The sequence below is a fragment of the Aspergillus novofumigatus genome (genome assembly GCF_002847465.1).
Source record: "Aspergillus novofumigatus IBT 16806 chromosome Unknown P174scaffold_3, whole genome shotgun sequence".
Taxonomy (NCBI): Eukaryota; Fungi; Ascomycota; class Eurotiomycetes; order Eurotiales; family Aspergillaceae; genus Aspergillus; species Aspergillus novofumigatus.
Window position 1 is genome coordinate 128,089 of NW_020194276.1, and position 12,385 is coordinate 140,473.

The following is a 12,385-nucleotide window of genomic DNA, read 5'->3' on the forward strand; positions in this document are numbered from 1 at the left end:
CATATCCGTCAGTGTCATTGTTAAGGCCAGCACCGACAGTGCACTGAAATACTTGGTTCAGGAAGAGTGGGGCACAAATTCTGGCCATTTTAGATATGCTCTAGAGGAGGATGGTAATTAGCTCCTAACCATAGCAGCGCACAGCTATGTTATTCAACATCTTGTGTTCATCACATGCTCAGGAGCATGAGAGGTACTCCCCACCATCAGGTGTAAGAAGCACCACAAACCCATATCTATAAGATTTGGACTTCTAACACTTACTATTCTTAAAAATGACCATCCATCTTCCTCTGGAAATCCATACCTAGATCTTTAATATTTTGCTTGATGACCTATATAATCCTAAACATCCTTAAGAGGTATTTAAGCTTCGCTTAATTTCTAAGTTAATACAAGGAATCCTTGACTAGGTCTTATATAGAAAAATAAAAGCACTATTATATAATAGGTTGAAAATTTCTTGCTGCATAATAATACCATGGCCTAGACTTGCGGCTTAGGTTAAGGAGATTCACCTAGAAGAAGATAAAGAGGCAGACTCTGAATCTAATGAAGAGGAGGAAGAGAACATGAATACAGATTTAGATTTAGGTTTAGATTTAAGTAAATATTCAGACTTAAAGGTTCAGTAAGTGTATAGAAAGAAGAATTAAAGCTCCTAGCCAGAGCAGCCAACCACCTTAAAGGTAAATTTACTTCTGATCCTCCACTCTCTCTCACTCTTAAGAAAAACGACCTCTTCTGGCTCATGTAATTAACCTAGAAAACTAGAAAATAGCTTCTACTCTTCCAGCTCTCTAACCTTAAGTCTCTTATATTAGAGACCCACACTAACACATTCACTAATATAGCCTTGTTTCTTTATCTTCCCTGCCTGGAGGAGCTAGACTTTGCTATACTAGCCCCTAGCCCTGATAGCTTATTATACTATAACTATACTCCATCTAAGGAGATCCTAGAGAGCATGATCTACCACCCTAATTAGCTGAAATCTTTCAGGTTTAAAGACATGAGTAGAATAGGCTTTTTCTCTATTTAGTATAATACACCTAAACTAAAGTAGATTCTTAAGTAGCATGCCATAGACACACTTACATACCTCTCTATCTGCCTCTGTAATAATTAATGAGAAGGACTAGTAATAGGAGTAGGAGTTTAGCTATATTAGGGGCATTTTGGATCTATAAAGAAATTCATAAGGTTAAAAGGGCTTATAATGTAGCTAGAGGTCTTGCTAGGTAAGTATAATAAGAATAGTGGGCTGAGACTCAAGAATATACTACCCTCATAATTAGAGTATTTCACTAGTTTAAATCTTCCTGATTATTATGGAGTGGAGGATTTGGATAGAATCTGGGATGAAGAGTAATATATACCATAGTTTAAGGATCTAGCTGAAGCTATGATGTGAGATGATTGAGCATTTCCCTTATTAGAATCTGTCAAGATGCATCTATACTGGAAGGATTACTTTAGTTCTTATAGGGAGTGTCTTATGAAAGGGCAGTATAATGATAGAGTGCTAGGTAACTTTTAAATTTACTTTAGTTTTATGTACAGTCCATATTCCTATGATGGTCCAGGACCAGATTAAATTACTAAAGTTGGAAAGAGGTTTATATTTAGAACATTGCATAGACTATAGTACCTTGTCTGGGATAAACAGGCGGGGCTTACTGGTCTCTTGAACAAGTGCACTCACAACAAGGGGTTTCTTTTAAAAATCAATACTGATTTCCATCACCAAGGATCAGCTGTGCACGTAGCCTGGGAGGACTGCTCAGCATCTCTCCTGAAAGGGTTGCTATTGAAGGGAAAATCGTGGTCCTCCGCGCCAATGAAATACAGCTTTTATCTTCTGCGCAAACATAGAATTTGTGCATTTCCCAGGCCCCCCGCGCCCCCTCCAACAACATAAGTTATGAGCCCCTTGTTATTGATTCAAATACACAGCGAAAGCGAGGAACCTCGCTTAATACTAAGACAGGTACGATGTGTTTAAAACTGCCAGAGAAGTTGAGGCTAAACAGTAAGTTAATTCACTAGAAGTAAGATCATGGGAGAACTAGTCTGATAAAGGAGTCTTTTGAGTATAGCAAGATGTGCAGTGCCGATGTTTGTTTAGGCATATAGATTAAGGGACACTGGTTAAGTATACATGTTTTCCACTAATACTTTAGGACTTTGGCCATTTATTGGATCTAGATGAGTGGGATAGGCATATACATCCAGAGGCTAATTTGTTTAGGACTGCTATTATCCACCCCAAGCCAGGTTACTGACAAGCGGAGACTTAGGTCAAAGGATTGAGTTTGATTGCTTTTTCTGTTCCTTAGTCTAGTAAACTTGAGACAGGCTCATTAATTATCGCAAGTTCATTCACTAAATGGGAGACTTTTTGTGATCTATTGGTTATAGGGTGTTAGTATAAGTTTGGAGTAGACTGCAACCTAGGTCTATGTAAAGCAAAGCCGGAAGCTGAAGGGAATATCTGAGTGAGTGGGAGTTGCGCGAATTGCACCACATAGGGCTGATGGGGGGATGGGGGAAGTGGGTTAGTGCCTGTAGGTAGATCTTCCGGGTTCTATTTCCTCGGCACCATTAAGATTATTCCTGGCGGATGAAATCATCATCATGAGAAGGAGAGTGGTCAATGGGGGAGCATGTAGTGGGATATGTCCATAACAGAGCTATTTTTACGTCTTTTTAATGGATGGATTCGTTCTTGGAATTAAACATAGTGCAGGTAACTGTAGAAGACAAGTATAGGCCATGGCGATTATTGCAGCCTTTCGTCAACCGCGCCCTTCAACGGTGGTCTGTGGCACAGCATGGAAATTTGTCTCATTGTCTGCTGTTGTAGAAAAGCTCATTTACTAAATGATTTCTCATTGCTCAGTTGTATGTTCACCGGATATCAGTCCAACTGTACTTCAATTACCCGATTGACTCAAAGAACCGAACTCAACAATTCTGGCCGCCAGTCAAAGGCATTCCTCGAGGCCCAAAGTCCTGAAGTCCAGAGTCGACACTGTTGTCTGGGAAAATACCAATAGAAGCATACCCAAACGTCGCATGGTTGGCTTGATCATACATCTGGACGGAAAGCAAATGACCCTCATTCCACTGTGTGCCGGCAAAACACTCAACTTGCCTTTCAATTTGACCAAAGGCGTCGGCCCCATTGAAGGAAATGTATCAACCAGAATATGCACTATCATTTCTGCTATGCTAGAAATGGATGTCTAGACACCTTTTTGGTGTAGTGGTTTGATGGTGAACAAAATGTCACCCGGATCGGCACCGGAGGCTTCCGAATCAAACCGACCCTCCATCAGGTGGTCGCTAAGCCGCTCATGTTTGTAAAACTCGTCGCGCTTCGCCTGGGTCGCTTGGTGGGTGGGATGACCCGCATACGAGATGGTAAAGTGCGCACCACTTTCACCTGTATCACGAGAAGTGAGCTCCATGGGACCGTACTTGTGGTGGTTGAAGCGGAACATTGGCGCAAAAGGATGGACACTCGAGCCACGACGGGCCAACTTATGAGAATCGGGCGCGTACCCGACGAATTCCACATTATCCGTGGACAAGCTGCGCAAAGCGTTGTGAATGAAGTGGTTGTGGGCTTTTTGTGAAGTCATATTCATTGCAGGCAGACTGTCCAGGTCCCGCGCAAATTCGCGCAGGTCGATCCGTTCGAGACCAGACTGCATCCAGGCGTTCGCGGCAACCCCCAAATATCCTTTGGACTGAGCGAACTTCTTGGCTGCGGATACCTCGCCGCCCACGCCAATAATGGTGCTGAGAAGTCCGGTGACGCAATAGAAGATATTATCAGGCTGACCCTCGTTTTGTGCGCAGGTCTTGATTGTGCTTGCCAGGCCAGCACCAGTGAGAACAAGGTTGAAGGCATGCCATGCTAGACCAATGGCCCAAGGGGCCACCAAAACAGTGGCCCCATCGGCCATTGTCCTCACATCAACGCTGGTGGTCACTGCTAGCTCGCGAAGGTGTGCCGCAGTGCCATTGTGGTTCAGATAGAGGCCCTTCCAGTGTTCCCGTGGGCCTGTGTCTAGGGCACTCCAGTTGAAGCTCTCTGGGGTCCATTTATCAACAACGGCAACGGCGCAGGTTGCAAGAGTAAGGGCAAGCATGGGAGACAGTGGTGACCCCAAAAGACTGATTTGGACCATTCTGTCAGGATTTGTGGAGAAATGTCTCCAAAGGTCTACATAAATTGGCATCGTGCATGTAACAGGTAGTAATCCATGCGTGTTCAGCACGTCTACACTGCCCACAAGGTGTTTGTTCAGGTGGGCCACTCGGCGCCAGCGACGTGGTCCTATAACAGCTGGAAACGCATCGCAGCATCACGTAGGCATTTTTTGAATTCTTAATACATCTACTTGACCAAACAGCTACGGCCTGAGACGGCTAGTATAGGCGAGCCATTTGTACAAGATGGCAATGTTCTTCACAGAGTCTTGAGCTGTTTGATAGACAAGGGCTGAATGATGTCATAATATGGCCTCGGAATCGGAACTCGCCTATCCAGTGGAACCGATAGGCCATGAGCATTGACACATTTCATAAAATTGAACGCCAAAAATGTGGATCAGTTGCGCCGTAGCTGTTAGTATGTGATAGAAATGTTGGGTGGAGCCAAGCTTGATAGTCAAGATCAGCAAACGTGGGCAGCGGTATTGGACAATAATACCCGTCCTTGATCTTCATTCGAATAGCCTTGTAAGGATGAACTGAGCGAGACCTGTAGTTGAATGCATCCTTAGAGACCGGTGTCGTCATAGTACTCTAGTAGCCAGCAGGGATCGTTTGCGTGAACTGTGATAGGCTGATATCATTGTGCTAGAGTCCTGTGGGGAAATGAAATACCAATTTGATATAACAAAGCTGATGGGACATTATCAATATTGGTGGCGGAGCCTTGTCCTGGGAAGTCATTAACACCCTCAAGCCCTGCTCTTGTCTCGCGGCCATAACGCAGACGAATCATGGTGGACAGGAAGGAACTTGTGGTCGAGGAATCCCCTGAGACCACGCCATTGCTGCGAAGTGCGGCACCCATCTTATCTGCGCAGAAATGCGGGCAACATAAACAACTGCTCCGATGTTTCTTGAACTTGAAGCAGACGATCTCAAAGACGAAAGGTCTATTCAAGGCCGAATATGTCCACGAAATGAAAACTGAATTAGACCCCGTAGCCCGACAGTCCATGGTGGAGGAACGTCGATGGTCAATCTATGTCTCACGGGCTATCCATCGCTTTTCCGTTTGGTGGACTCATTTACAGGCCCTGAGCCCGCTGGGGCTTGGATCAAGTCAATTATCGGAAAAGCCGTACGGGCAGCATGGCGGATGGGCATGGACAAGGGATGAGATGCCTCCATTAGGTAGGAAATTTGCAACTTGGCATCGAAGGAATCTGACTGACTTGTTCGGCACAGATGTTCTGATGGTCCTCCATGCATTGACGCTACATAATAAAGCGTTCGGGGAGGATTGTTTTCGACACCAAAAAATGGCGTTATGGAACGAAGGATTCCCCTTCAGCTGGCCTCACGATGTATCGATCAGGACAGCCTCACGTATTGGTGTCCCGAGTCCTGCAGGTCATACTTCGAGAATATGACAAAGTTGGCATGGGACAATCTTGGTGACTCGGATGATCTTTGTATCGAATGCTTTCGATGTCAAACACAAACCGTTGTGCCGTGGACGACGCGGCGCGGAAAAGGCTTCGCAGATAAGGGGTTTGTACAATTGTGCCAATCGTGCAAGTTTATCCTCAGAAGAGATGCTCTTCTTGTTCAGAAGTTCCGTCAGGATCTACATCTACTGTTGGAGAAAAATACTCCACTGCCAGGGACGTGCTGGAGTGTCGAGGATGGTCATGGTACTTTGACTCCCAACAATGCGACAAATGAGTTCGTGAAACAGTTTTTAGGAAAATTGTTGCTGGAGGAGACGCGCCCGACCAATCTTTTCCCAAATATGACTCAGATAATCGAAGCCAGTACCGAGGCAGTTGGGAGACAATCTCTACCCATGCTTCACAATATCTTCGAGCACTATCAGTATGTGGGAAATTCTTCCTGTGATCTGTATGCCGCTGTAATGAAAGTGTCAAAGTGGGGATCAACGATGCAGAATGTGGACTGCTCCGAGTCGGATTTACACTTGTCGCGGATCCAGACTCAATACGTTGATTTCCTGCGAGGGCAAAGCAAGGGATTATCATCACGGCGTCCTGCTGTCGCCAAAATGGATCTGATGGATCCTCTTATCTTGTTCTGGAGCACGCATTTGCTGGCGCCGCGTTCTTACTGCGAATTTTTCCGGCGCTTTGGCAATGGCGTGCCATTGGATTGGGAGCCACAGCATAATTCTACGGCGTGCAACCTATGCCATACGCTGAATCCGCCTTCATTTGCCCGCCGGTTTATTCGCGGCCTTGCTTCGCTATCGGAGTGGAAAGAATGGCTATCCACCGTGCAGGAAGTCATATCTCTGGTTGCAGCTGGGGCTCTGCCAGGCAGTCAAGTAGATAATTGAGCATCTACCATGAAAGGCTTTGATTACAATTACTGCACACATCCGGCTTAGAGTAGCCAGGCAAGAAAGTTAGACGACTCGAATTGAATGAGTACAGAATAAATTCATCTGAATAGCGACGAACTATTTAGGCAATCTTAGCGTCGATCATCCTATCAGGTATACATATCTATGCTGCATGACTAGCATAGTTCGATATAGCTTGATAAGATAAATAGAATAATACTTGGATTATCCCTCCCAAATAGGTTAGGGGTACTACCCTCGCTAGATGCTATTACTAGATGGGGGGTTGCTGGTTCCCCGGTAGAACTACCAACAAGGGGCTGCTATCTTAGGATAAACATGCAGCAGTCACAATCAACCCATGATCTTCCGGAAAAGAGGAAAAAACATGCCAAGTCGATTGTTGCCATGCAGCCATATTGCCGCGGAACAGGCAGCTCTGAGCTAGGCACTGCAACCGACTCCTCGTCTGGATGTCTCGGCTGCTCAAAGACGAGAAGCTGACGTCCCTAGAGAGCGGTATAAAGTTAGATCATTCATTCTCTTTATCTCTTCAGTCATTGGACAAAGCCATACCTTGGAAATAGTGCGTTCGAAGGAAGCCTCTGCACTCTCAATGCGGCCGTAACAACGATCTTCGAGCGGCCGGATATTGGTCGCCCCCAGATACGAAAGCTCATTATTCTCCCTGTGATTAAACTAAACGGGCCCACAGAAGTGTAATCATAGTTTATGTAGGGTTCAGGATTTTCCTTCCGGCGGATCGTCACCAAACAGGATGGATGAAGCGTTGATGACAGCGGCACTCGATTCCGGTCGGTCTCCCAGCGGACCCAGAGATGCTTCGCGTCGCCCTCCGACCTCTCACCCGGCTGGATAAAACGAAATGCAAATCGGAGTCCGTTCTCCATGGAGAGAGCCGGAAGGATATCAAAGCTTTGTGTTGAGTCCATCTTTCCCCAGATGGACGAGGCTGAAATCCGCATACTCGGGGAACCGCTTATAGAGGCCGTCCGCGAAGGCGGGTCGGTTGTGGGCGCGCAGAACTTTGGAACAGTATCCAACGCTAGCCCAAGAGAAGATCTCCTGCAAAAACTTGCTGCTCAGACGAACGCCTCTGCCTTCGCTGGTTTGGGACCCCCTTTCCCGTGCTAAACCCAGTTTCCGGTCAACAGTTGATGGAGCAAGTGTTTGCAAGAGTGGCCTGTACTTACTGAATTTCTATCACCGTAGATCTCTCCTCGCAGAGTCCCCAGATTGGGGAGCCACTGATGCCTTGGTTGGTAGCGGACTTATATCGTAGGGAGAATCGAGTAGGGTGCACGTCCTGAACGCCACTCGTCCGTGGTTCTCCGAGCTCGGCTCCGTCGGTGTAGCCCCCACGAGTCATCCCACTCTTCGACAGTTCTCGGATTAGATCCTGGCGCTCGTCGCCCTCTTCTCCATAGAGGAGATTGAAATCGAATCCCGCAGGGCCTGTATTCGCTTTGTGTGCGTCCCTGGGAAAGAAAATCGCCGCCCCCCAGTCTTTTTCGGATGGGCGTTCCACCATAACCAGGACAGACCTCGACACCGACCGGGTCGTCTGCGCGGGAAGATGCGCTCGATTTCTTGGTGGGCGTTCCGTTGGGCTGCACAAGATTGTGACCCGCAGTGAGAATCACGTCGACTGGCCGCCGCGGTAAGTGGCTCCGTTGATATTGAGATAGAAGCCAGATCCGATGCGGGGAATATCATTTGGTTCTGCTTCAGAGTTAGACCCTGCTGCAGGTTGACCAGGCTCGCCATCTAAGGCAAATTCCAATTTGACTACCCAAGGTTCCCATTTATCATATTTTGGCTCGAGTTGTAAGCCCAGTTCGAAGAAGGGAAAACCCCACCAGCTGTGACGACTCTTGTGGACGTACTCCAATGGCAGGGAGCTAGCCAAGGCGACCAAAAATCCGCAAGTCATTCACGCCCTGCACAAGCATGTGGGACTAGTGAGCGAGCCCGCGGAGGTGGTGACGCTGGCGATGAACATTGTTATCTTTATACTTAAATTGTTGAACAAGCCCCTTCTCACTGGAGTCAGGTTTCCCCACAAATGGTACGGGCGCTGGAGTCCTCGTGTTCCTGACCACGTACGAGAGGCAAGTACATTTGTAGAGCGGTCAGTCTTTCACTCAATGTGGGATGTATAAGAAGAATGTCTAATCTTGACTTTGCTACAAACAGGAGATCACTGGAGCGGCAGCAACAGCGGCAACCCTAAGCAGAACGATGATGACACCCCACTGCCTCAGCCGAATGGCGACTCGCGCGATGGCATCTCTCCAGACACGGCCCCGATTTATCTTCAGATCACACCCAATGCCCACAGCCAGAACAAGGAAACGACGATGGACAAGGTGTTCCATCGGAACCCACGCCCGATCTGTCACCTGAAGAGTTAACCGCACAGACAACCAGGAAAAAAAAATTGGAAGATATCATGCAGTATGTCAAACGAACAAAGCTGAACGGATACTTCACCCTGGAAGATGATCGCTTCCTCCAAAGCATTATCGAAAAGGCCATGAAGCGCAGACAGGATAAATCAACGTCCCTCGGAAACCCGGAAAATCTTCCACAAATTATTGAACTGCCCATGTTTAAACCGGTGGTCTATTGCGGTGAGTAGCCGCCGCTTGGTGTGCGTGGTGAGAACGATAGCAATTTGAATCAGTGGAATATTGACAATCATAGATGATAGTGGCAGCATGAGAGCGAAAGAAGCGGGCAGCGACAGCAACCGGTATGATCGGCTGGTTAGTATAGTCCAACGAGTGGCTCGCGTCACAACTCACTTTCTGTATGTTTCTTTCTTTCTCCTTGGCCCGGCGTACCTAAAGGTCGGTGATTGGAGACTGAGAAGTACTTCTGGTTGTTGCTCGATAAGGAAACTCAGCTTCACAACATTACTTGCTGTGGTATATATTTTATTCATTCAATACAATATTCCAGAGTAGGTAGGACACATGTGGATAGCCAGATCACGCGACATGTTGGTTCAGTCTCGGAAAAGGCAAGCCTGCTGCGTACGTCCTCTCATACATTGGGATCGCCCGAAGCAAAAACGCGTATATGTAATTTTGATGAAGAGCTTTACTGAAATAGATCAGCAAATGACCTCAAGTTTGGCAGCCGCGCAGGAAGCCTACCATGTATCGAGCTCACCGGCGACCAGATATTATTGTTCCCATTCACCGTTGGACGATCATAATGAAATGAACTCATCGATTAATGGCTTCGGATCAGGGTAACCGGCATACATCTGCGCAAGGCAAGGGAAATGCCGCCTGTATTGTGTGTGACAGAGGTGCTTATGTATACGGGCCAGACATAAGTGACTGATACAGGAGATCTTCTGTGGCAGCCGGATGTATTTATAAAAAGACGGCAAATAATTGAGGCACTCACATTCATTGTCCGCAACTAGAGGAGGGATATTATTTGTTACTCCAGCTTTAACAGCTGCTTTTATCCTCCTTTTTGTCCAAAGAAAACATAGAAAGCATCTTACCACTATAGAAAGAGATGCAGTGCAGGTAAACCCTGCCTCTGGAGAAATTATGTATCTCAACTGACAGAACGAGTTAAGAAGTAATAAACGTTAATAATTGAGATGCTACTTGATGGGGAACCAGCTCTTCCTTACGGCTTGAAATGGTCAGAAGCACTTAGTTTAAAGGTAGGTAGTAAACTATCTCTACACCTATAGTACGTTTTAGACCCAACTATTCTCTGACCGAGAACTACCTTGCCGATAGGAATATAGTCATCAATATGACACGAAATTGTTATATAGGTAGGTGGATATTTACTTACCAATTATGTGGCGGCCACGCCCCATAAGGAGTCAGGATAGTTGCAATTACAGGCGCTGCGGTAGAGTGCTGAAGGCAACTGGCCATAATATGCACTTATCTTATTGGATTTTGTGAGAGGCAACTATTCTAGGAGGTATCTCTCTTGATGAGTACATTCTTTTAGATTTGTCTATGATTTTCTTAGCTTATTATTGAAATACTTCTTACCTAGCTTTCTCTTAGATGTGGACCTATGTGCCTAACTTCCTTTCAGAGGAAGTCAACAAGAACGCTTTTGCACTTAAAAAATGCCTTTTAAACTGCCATTTCCAAGCTGGCTTATAGCTTATTTATAGTCATGCGCGAAAGAAGAACCTAGCCTGTTTAATAGTCAGTTAAATGGCAGGTATGTCTTCACCTATATGAATTATAATCAGAGGGAGATTGGATATGCTATATCCTCTCGTCAGTAAATTTCAAGGACTATATACAAAATTCAGGTTCTAGACCTATGATCAATCAATAATGATGATTCCGCAGACGTTTTTCCTATGCTTCATATCACAACTATGATCGATCATTCAGAAAAACACACCACCTCAATATTATTTCCGTCTAAATCGAGGATGTACGAGGCTACCAAACACAATATTAGACTTCTTTCGCCAAAAGGCAGTGTAGTTGGGGGAGTTGCATTCCATAACCAGTCACTGGGTTCAGCGGTTCATACCGTAGTAATTTTCCATAAATGGTCTTAGACCAGGCTTGCCATTATCTTTTCCTCCGGCTTCTAGGCCGAGCTTGTAAAATTCGTCCACGTCGGCACAATCCTGGGCATAGAATGATATGTGTACCGGAGTAGGTTTCTCAGTATGATTAATCGAAGGTGCTGGGGTATATTGACGGAGCCAAAAACAAGGAGTCGGAGCAGATGAAGACTTCACTGGAGGTCCAAGACCAACCACAGTAGGAAAGCGCATTGCTTCAAATCCATGAGGGCGAAGAGCGCGTAGGTAAAATTCCGTAGATGCTTCAAGGTCTGACACGCGAATTGAGACGTGGCCGAGCATGACAATATTGAAGTGATTTTGCAGGTTGAGAAGGAAGCTTTGGATAACAGGGGACAGATTTAGTGGCAAATGTCAAGTTACATATACACAGAATATCCGAAAGTTCTTGGAACTACGAGTTGGATCAATCTCTTTCTATTGAAATACTTCCGCGGATAAGCCAAGAGGTTTTATAACAAAAGGATTTCAGCTGGTCATAAAGCGGCTTTAGTTTTAGCTGGTACCACTGCTTTAGAAAGACACAGATGCTGACTGTAAGCTTAATGCGCTAATAGCGGAGGCTTCCTAAGCTATACACAAAAGTTCCATACGTAGTCTAATACTCCTTTGGCAACAGACTCCATTGAAGAGAGACAGGTAATTCACGATCCGGCTAGCCCCACAACGCTGCGTCGGGATTCCTATAGTCTAGCGGTGTCTGACGAATTGATAGGGTCAGCATACGAAGGTTTTTATAACTTGGTCACTCTCCCCGGATGTTGACCATCGGTGTGTGACAATGCAAGGTGTTAATTGGAAGAAGCCTAGGAAGATATCACGAAATAGCGCGACATGTTTTGGTTCATGCCTATGATTCAGCGTGGCGAGGTTTCCGCAGAGAGAAGCACGTGCCTATGAAAAACTGCTTTGAGACAAAATAGGGTCAGCGAATTTGGTTTGTTGCTAATACTGTCATACGTAACGGATTCACTTCAATACGCAATCAGGACGTAGCTGATTATATAGGAAGGGATAATGTTTATTTACTTTTTAATTAGTATTCATTGGGGACACTATGGCAGGGCGGAAATCATTTGGGAGAAAATGTTTGTCCTATATCTGCATTTAAATTTGCTTTAAACAATTTATAGTCCTACCGAATAGTGCCATGAACAACAAGTCTGCGATAGCTTTGGATG

The 12,385-nt window shown here is 45.8% G+C and overlaps 5 protein-coding genes across 5 annotated transcripts; 2 read left to right on the top strand and 3 right to left on the bottom strand.

Annotated features, from left to right (window-relative positions):
• Positions 1 to 2,929: 2,929 nt before the first annotated feature.
• P174DRAFT_479689 (uncharacterized protein) lies at positions 2,930 to 4,199 on the bottom strand (the record flags this gene model as incomplete). Its single annotated transcript, XM_024830706.1, has 2 exons — positions 2,930 to 3,157; positions 3,286 to 4,199. The coding sequence occupies 2 exons, from the start codon at positions 4,197 to 4,199 to the stop codon at positions 2,968 to 2,970; spliced, it is 1,104 nt and encodes a 367-aa protein (XP_024683423.1). The 3' UTR covers positions 2,930 to 2,967.
• An 819-nt stretch (positions 4,200 to 5,018) lies between these two features.
• Positions 5,019 to 6,580, top strand: P174DRAFT_418807 (uncharacterized protein; the record flags this gene model as incomplete). The annotated part of the gene is made up of 3 exons (XM_024824725.1): positions 5,019 to 5,418; positions 5,473 to 5,515; positions 5,566 to 6,580. 3 exons carry the CDS (start codon positions 5,019 to 5,021, stop codon positions 6,578 to 6,580), a joined length of 1,458 nt encoding a protein of 485 aa, XP_024683424.1.
• A 936-nt stretch (positions 6,581 to 7,516) lies between these two features.
• P174DRAFT_418808 (uncharacterized protein) lies at positions 7,517 to 8,540 on the bottom strand (the record flags this gene model as incomplete). Its single annotated transcript, XM_024824726.1, has 3 exons — positions 7,517 to 7,727; positions 7,801 to 8,196; positions 8,251 to 8,540. The coding sequence occupies 3 exons, from the start codon at positions 8,538 to 8,540 to the stop codon at positions 7,517 to 7,519; spliced, it is 897 nt and encodes a 298-aa protein (XP_024683425.1).
• A 372-nt stretch (positions 8,541 to 8,912) lies between these two features.
• P174DRAFT_479699 (uncharacterized protein) lies at positions 8,913 to 9,830 on the top strand (the record flags this gene model as incomplete). The annotated part of the gene is made up of 4 exons (XM_024830707.1): positions 8,913 to 9,240; positions 9,314 to 9,419; positions 9,572 to 9,645; positions 9,730 to 9,830. Coding segments are annotated over 4 exons (609 nt in total), but the record flags the coding sequence as incomplete, so codon positions are not given.
• Positions 9,831 to 11,132: 1,302 nt separating this feature from the next.
• P174DRAFT_429276 (uncharacterized protein) lies at positions 11,133 to 11,486 on the bottom strand (the record flags this gene model as incomplete). Its single annotated transcript, XM_024825564.1, has 1 exon — positions 11,133 to 11,486. The coding sequence occupies one exon, from the start codon at positions 11,484 to 11,486 to the stop codon at positions 11,133 to 11,135; it is 354 nt and encodes a 117-aa protein (XP_024683427.1).
• Between the last annotated feature and the right edge of the window lie 899 nt (positions 11,487 to 12,385).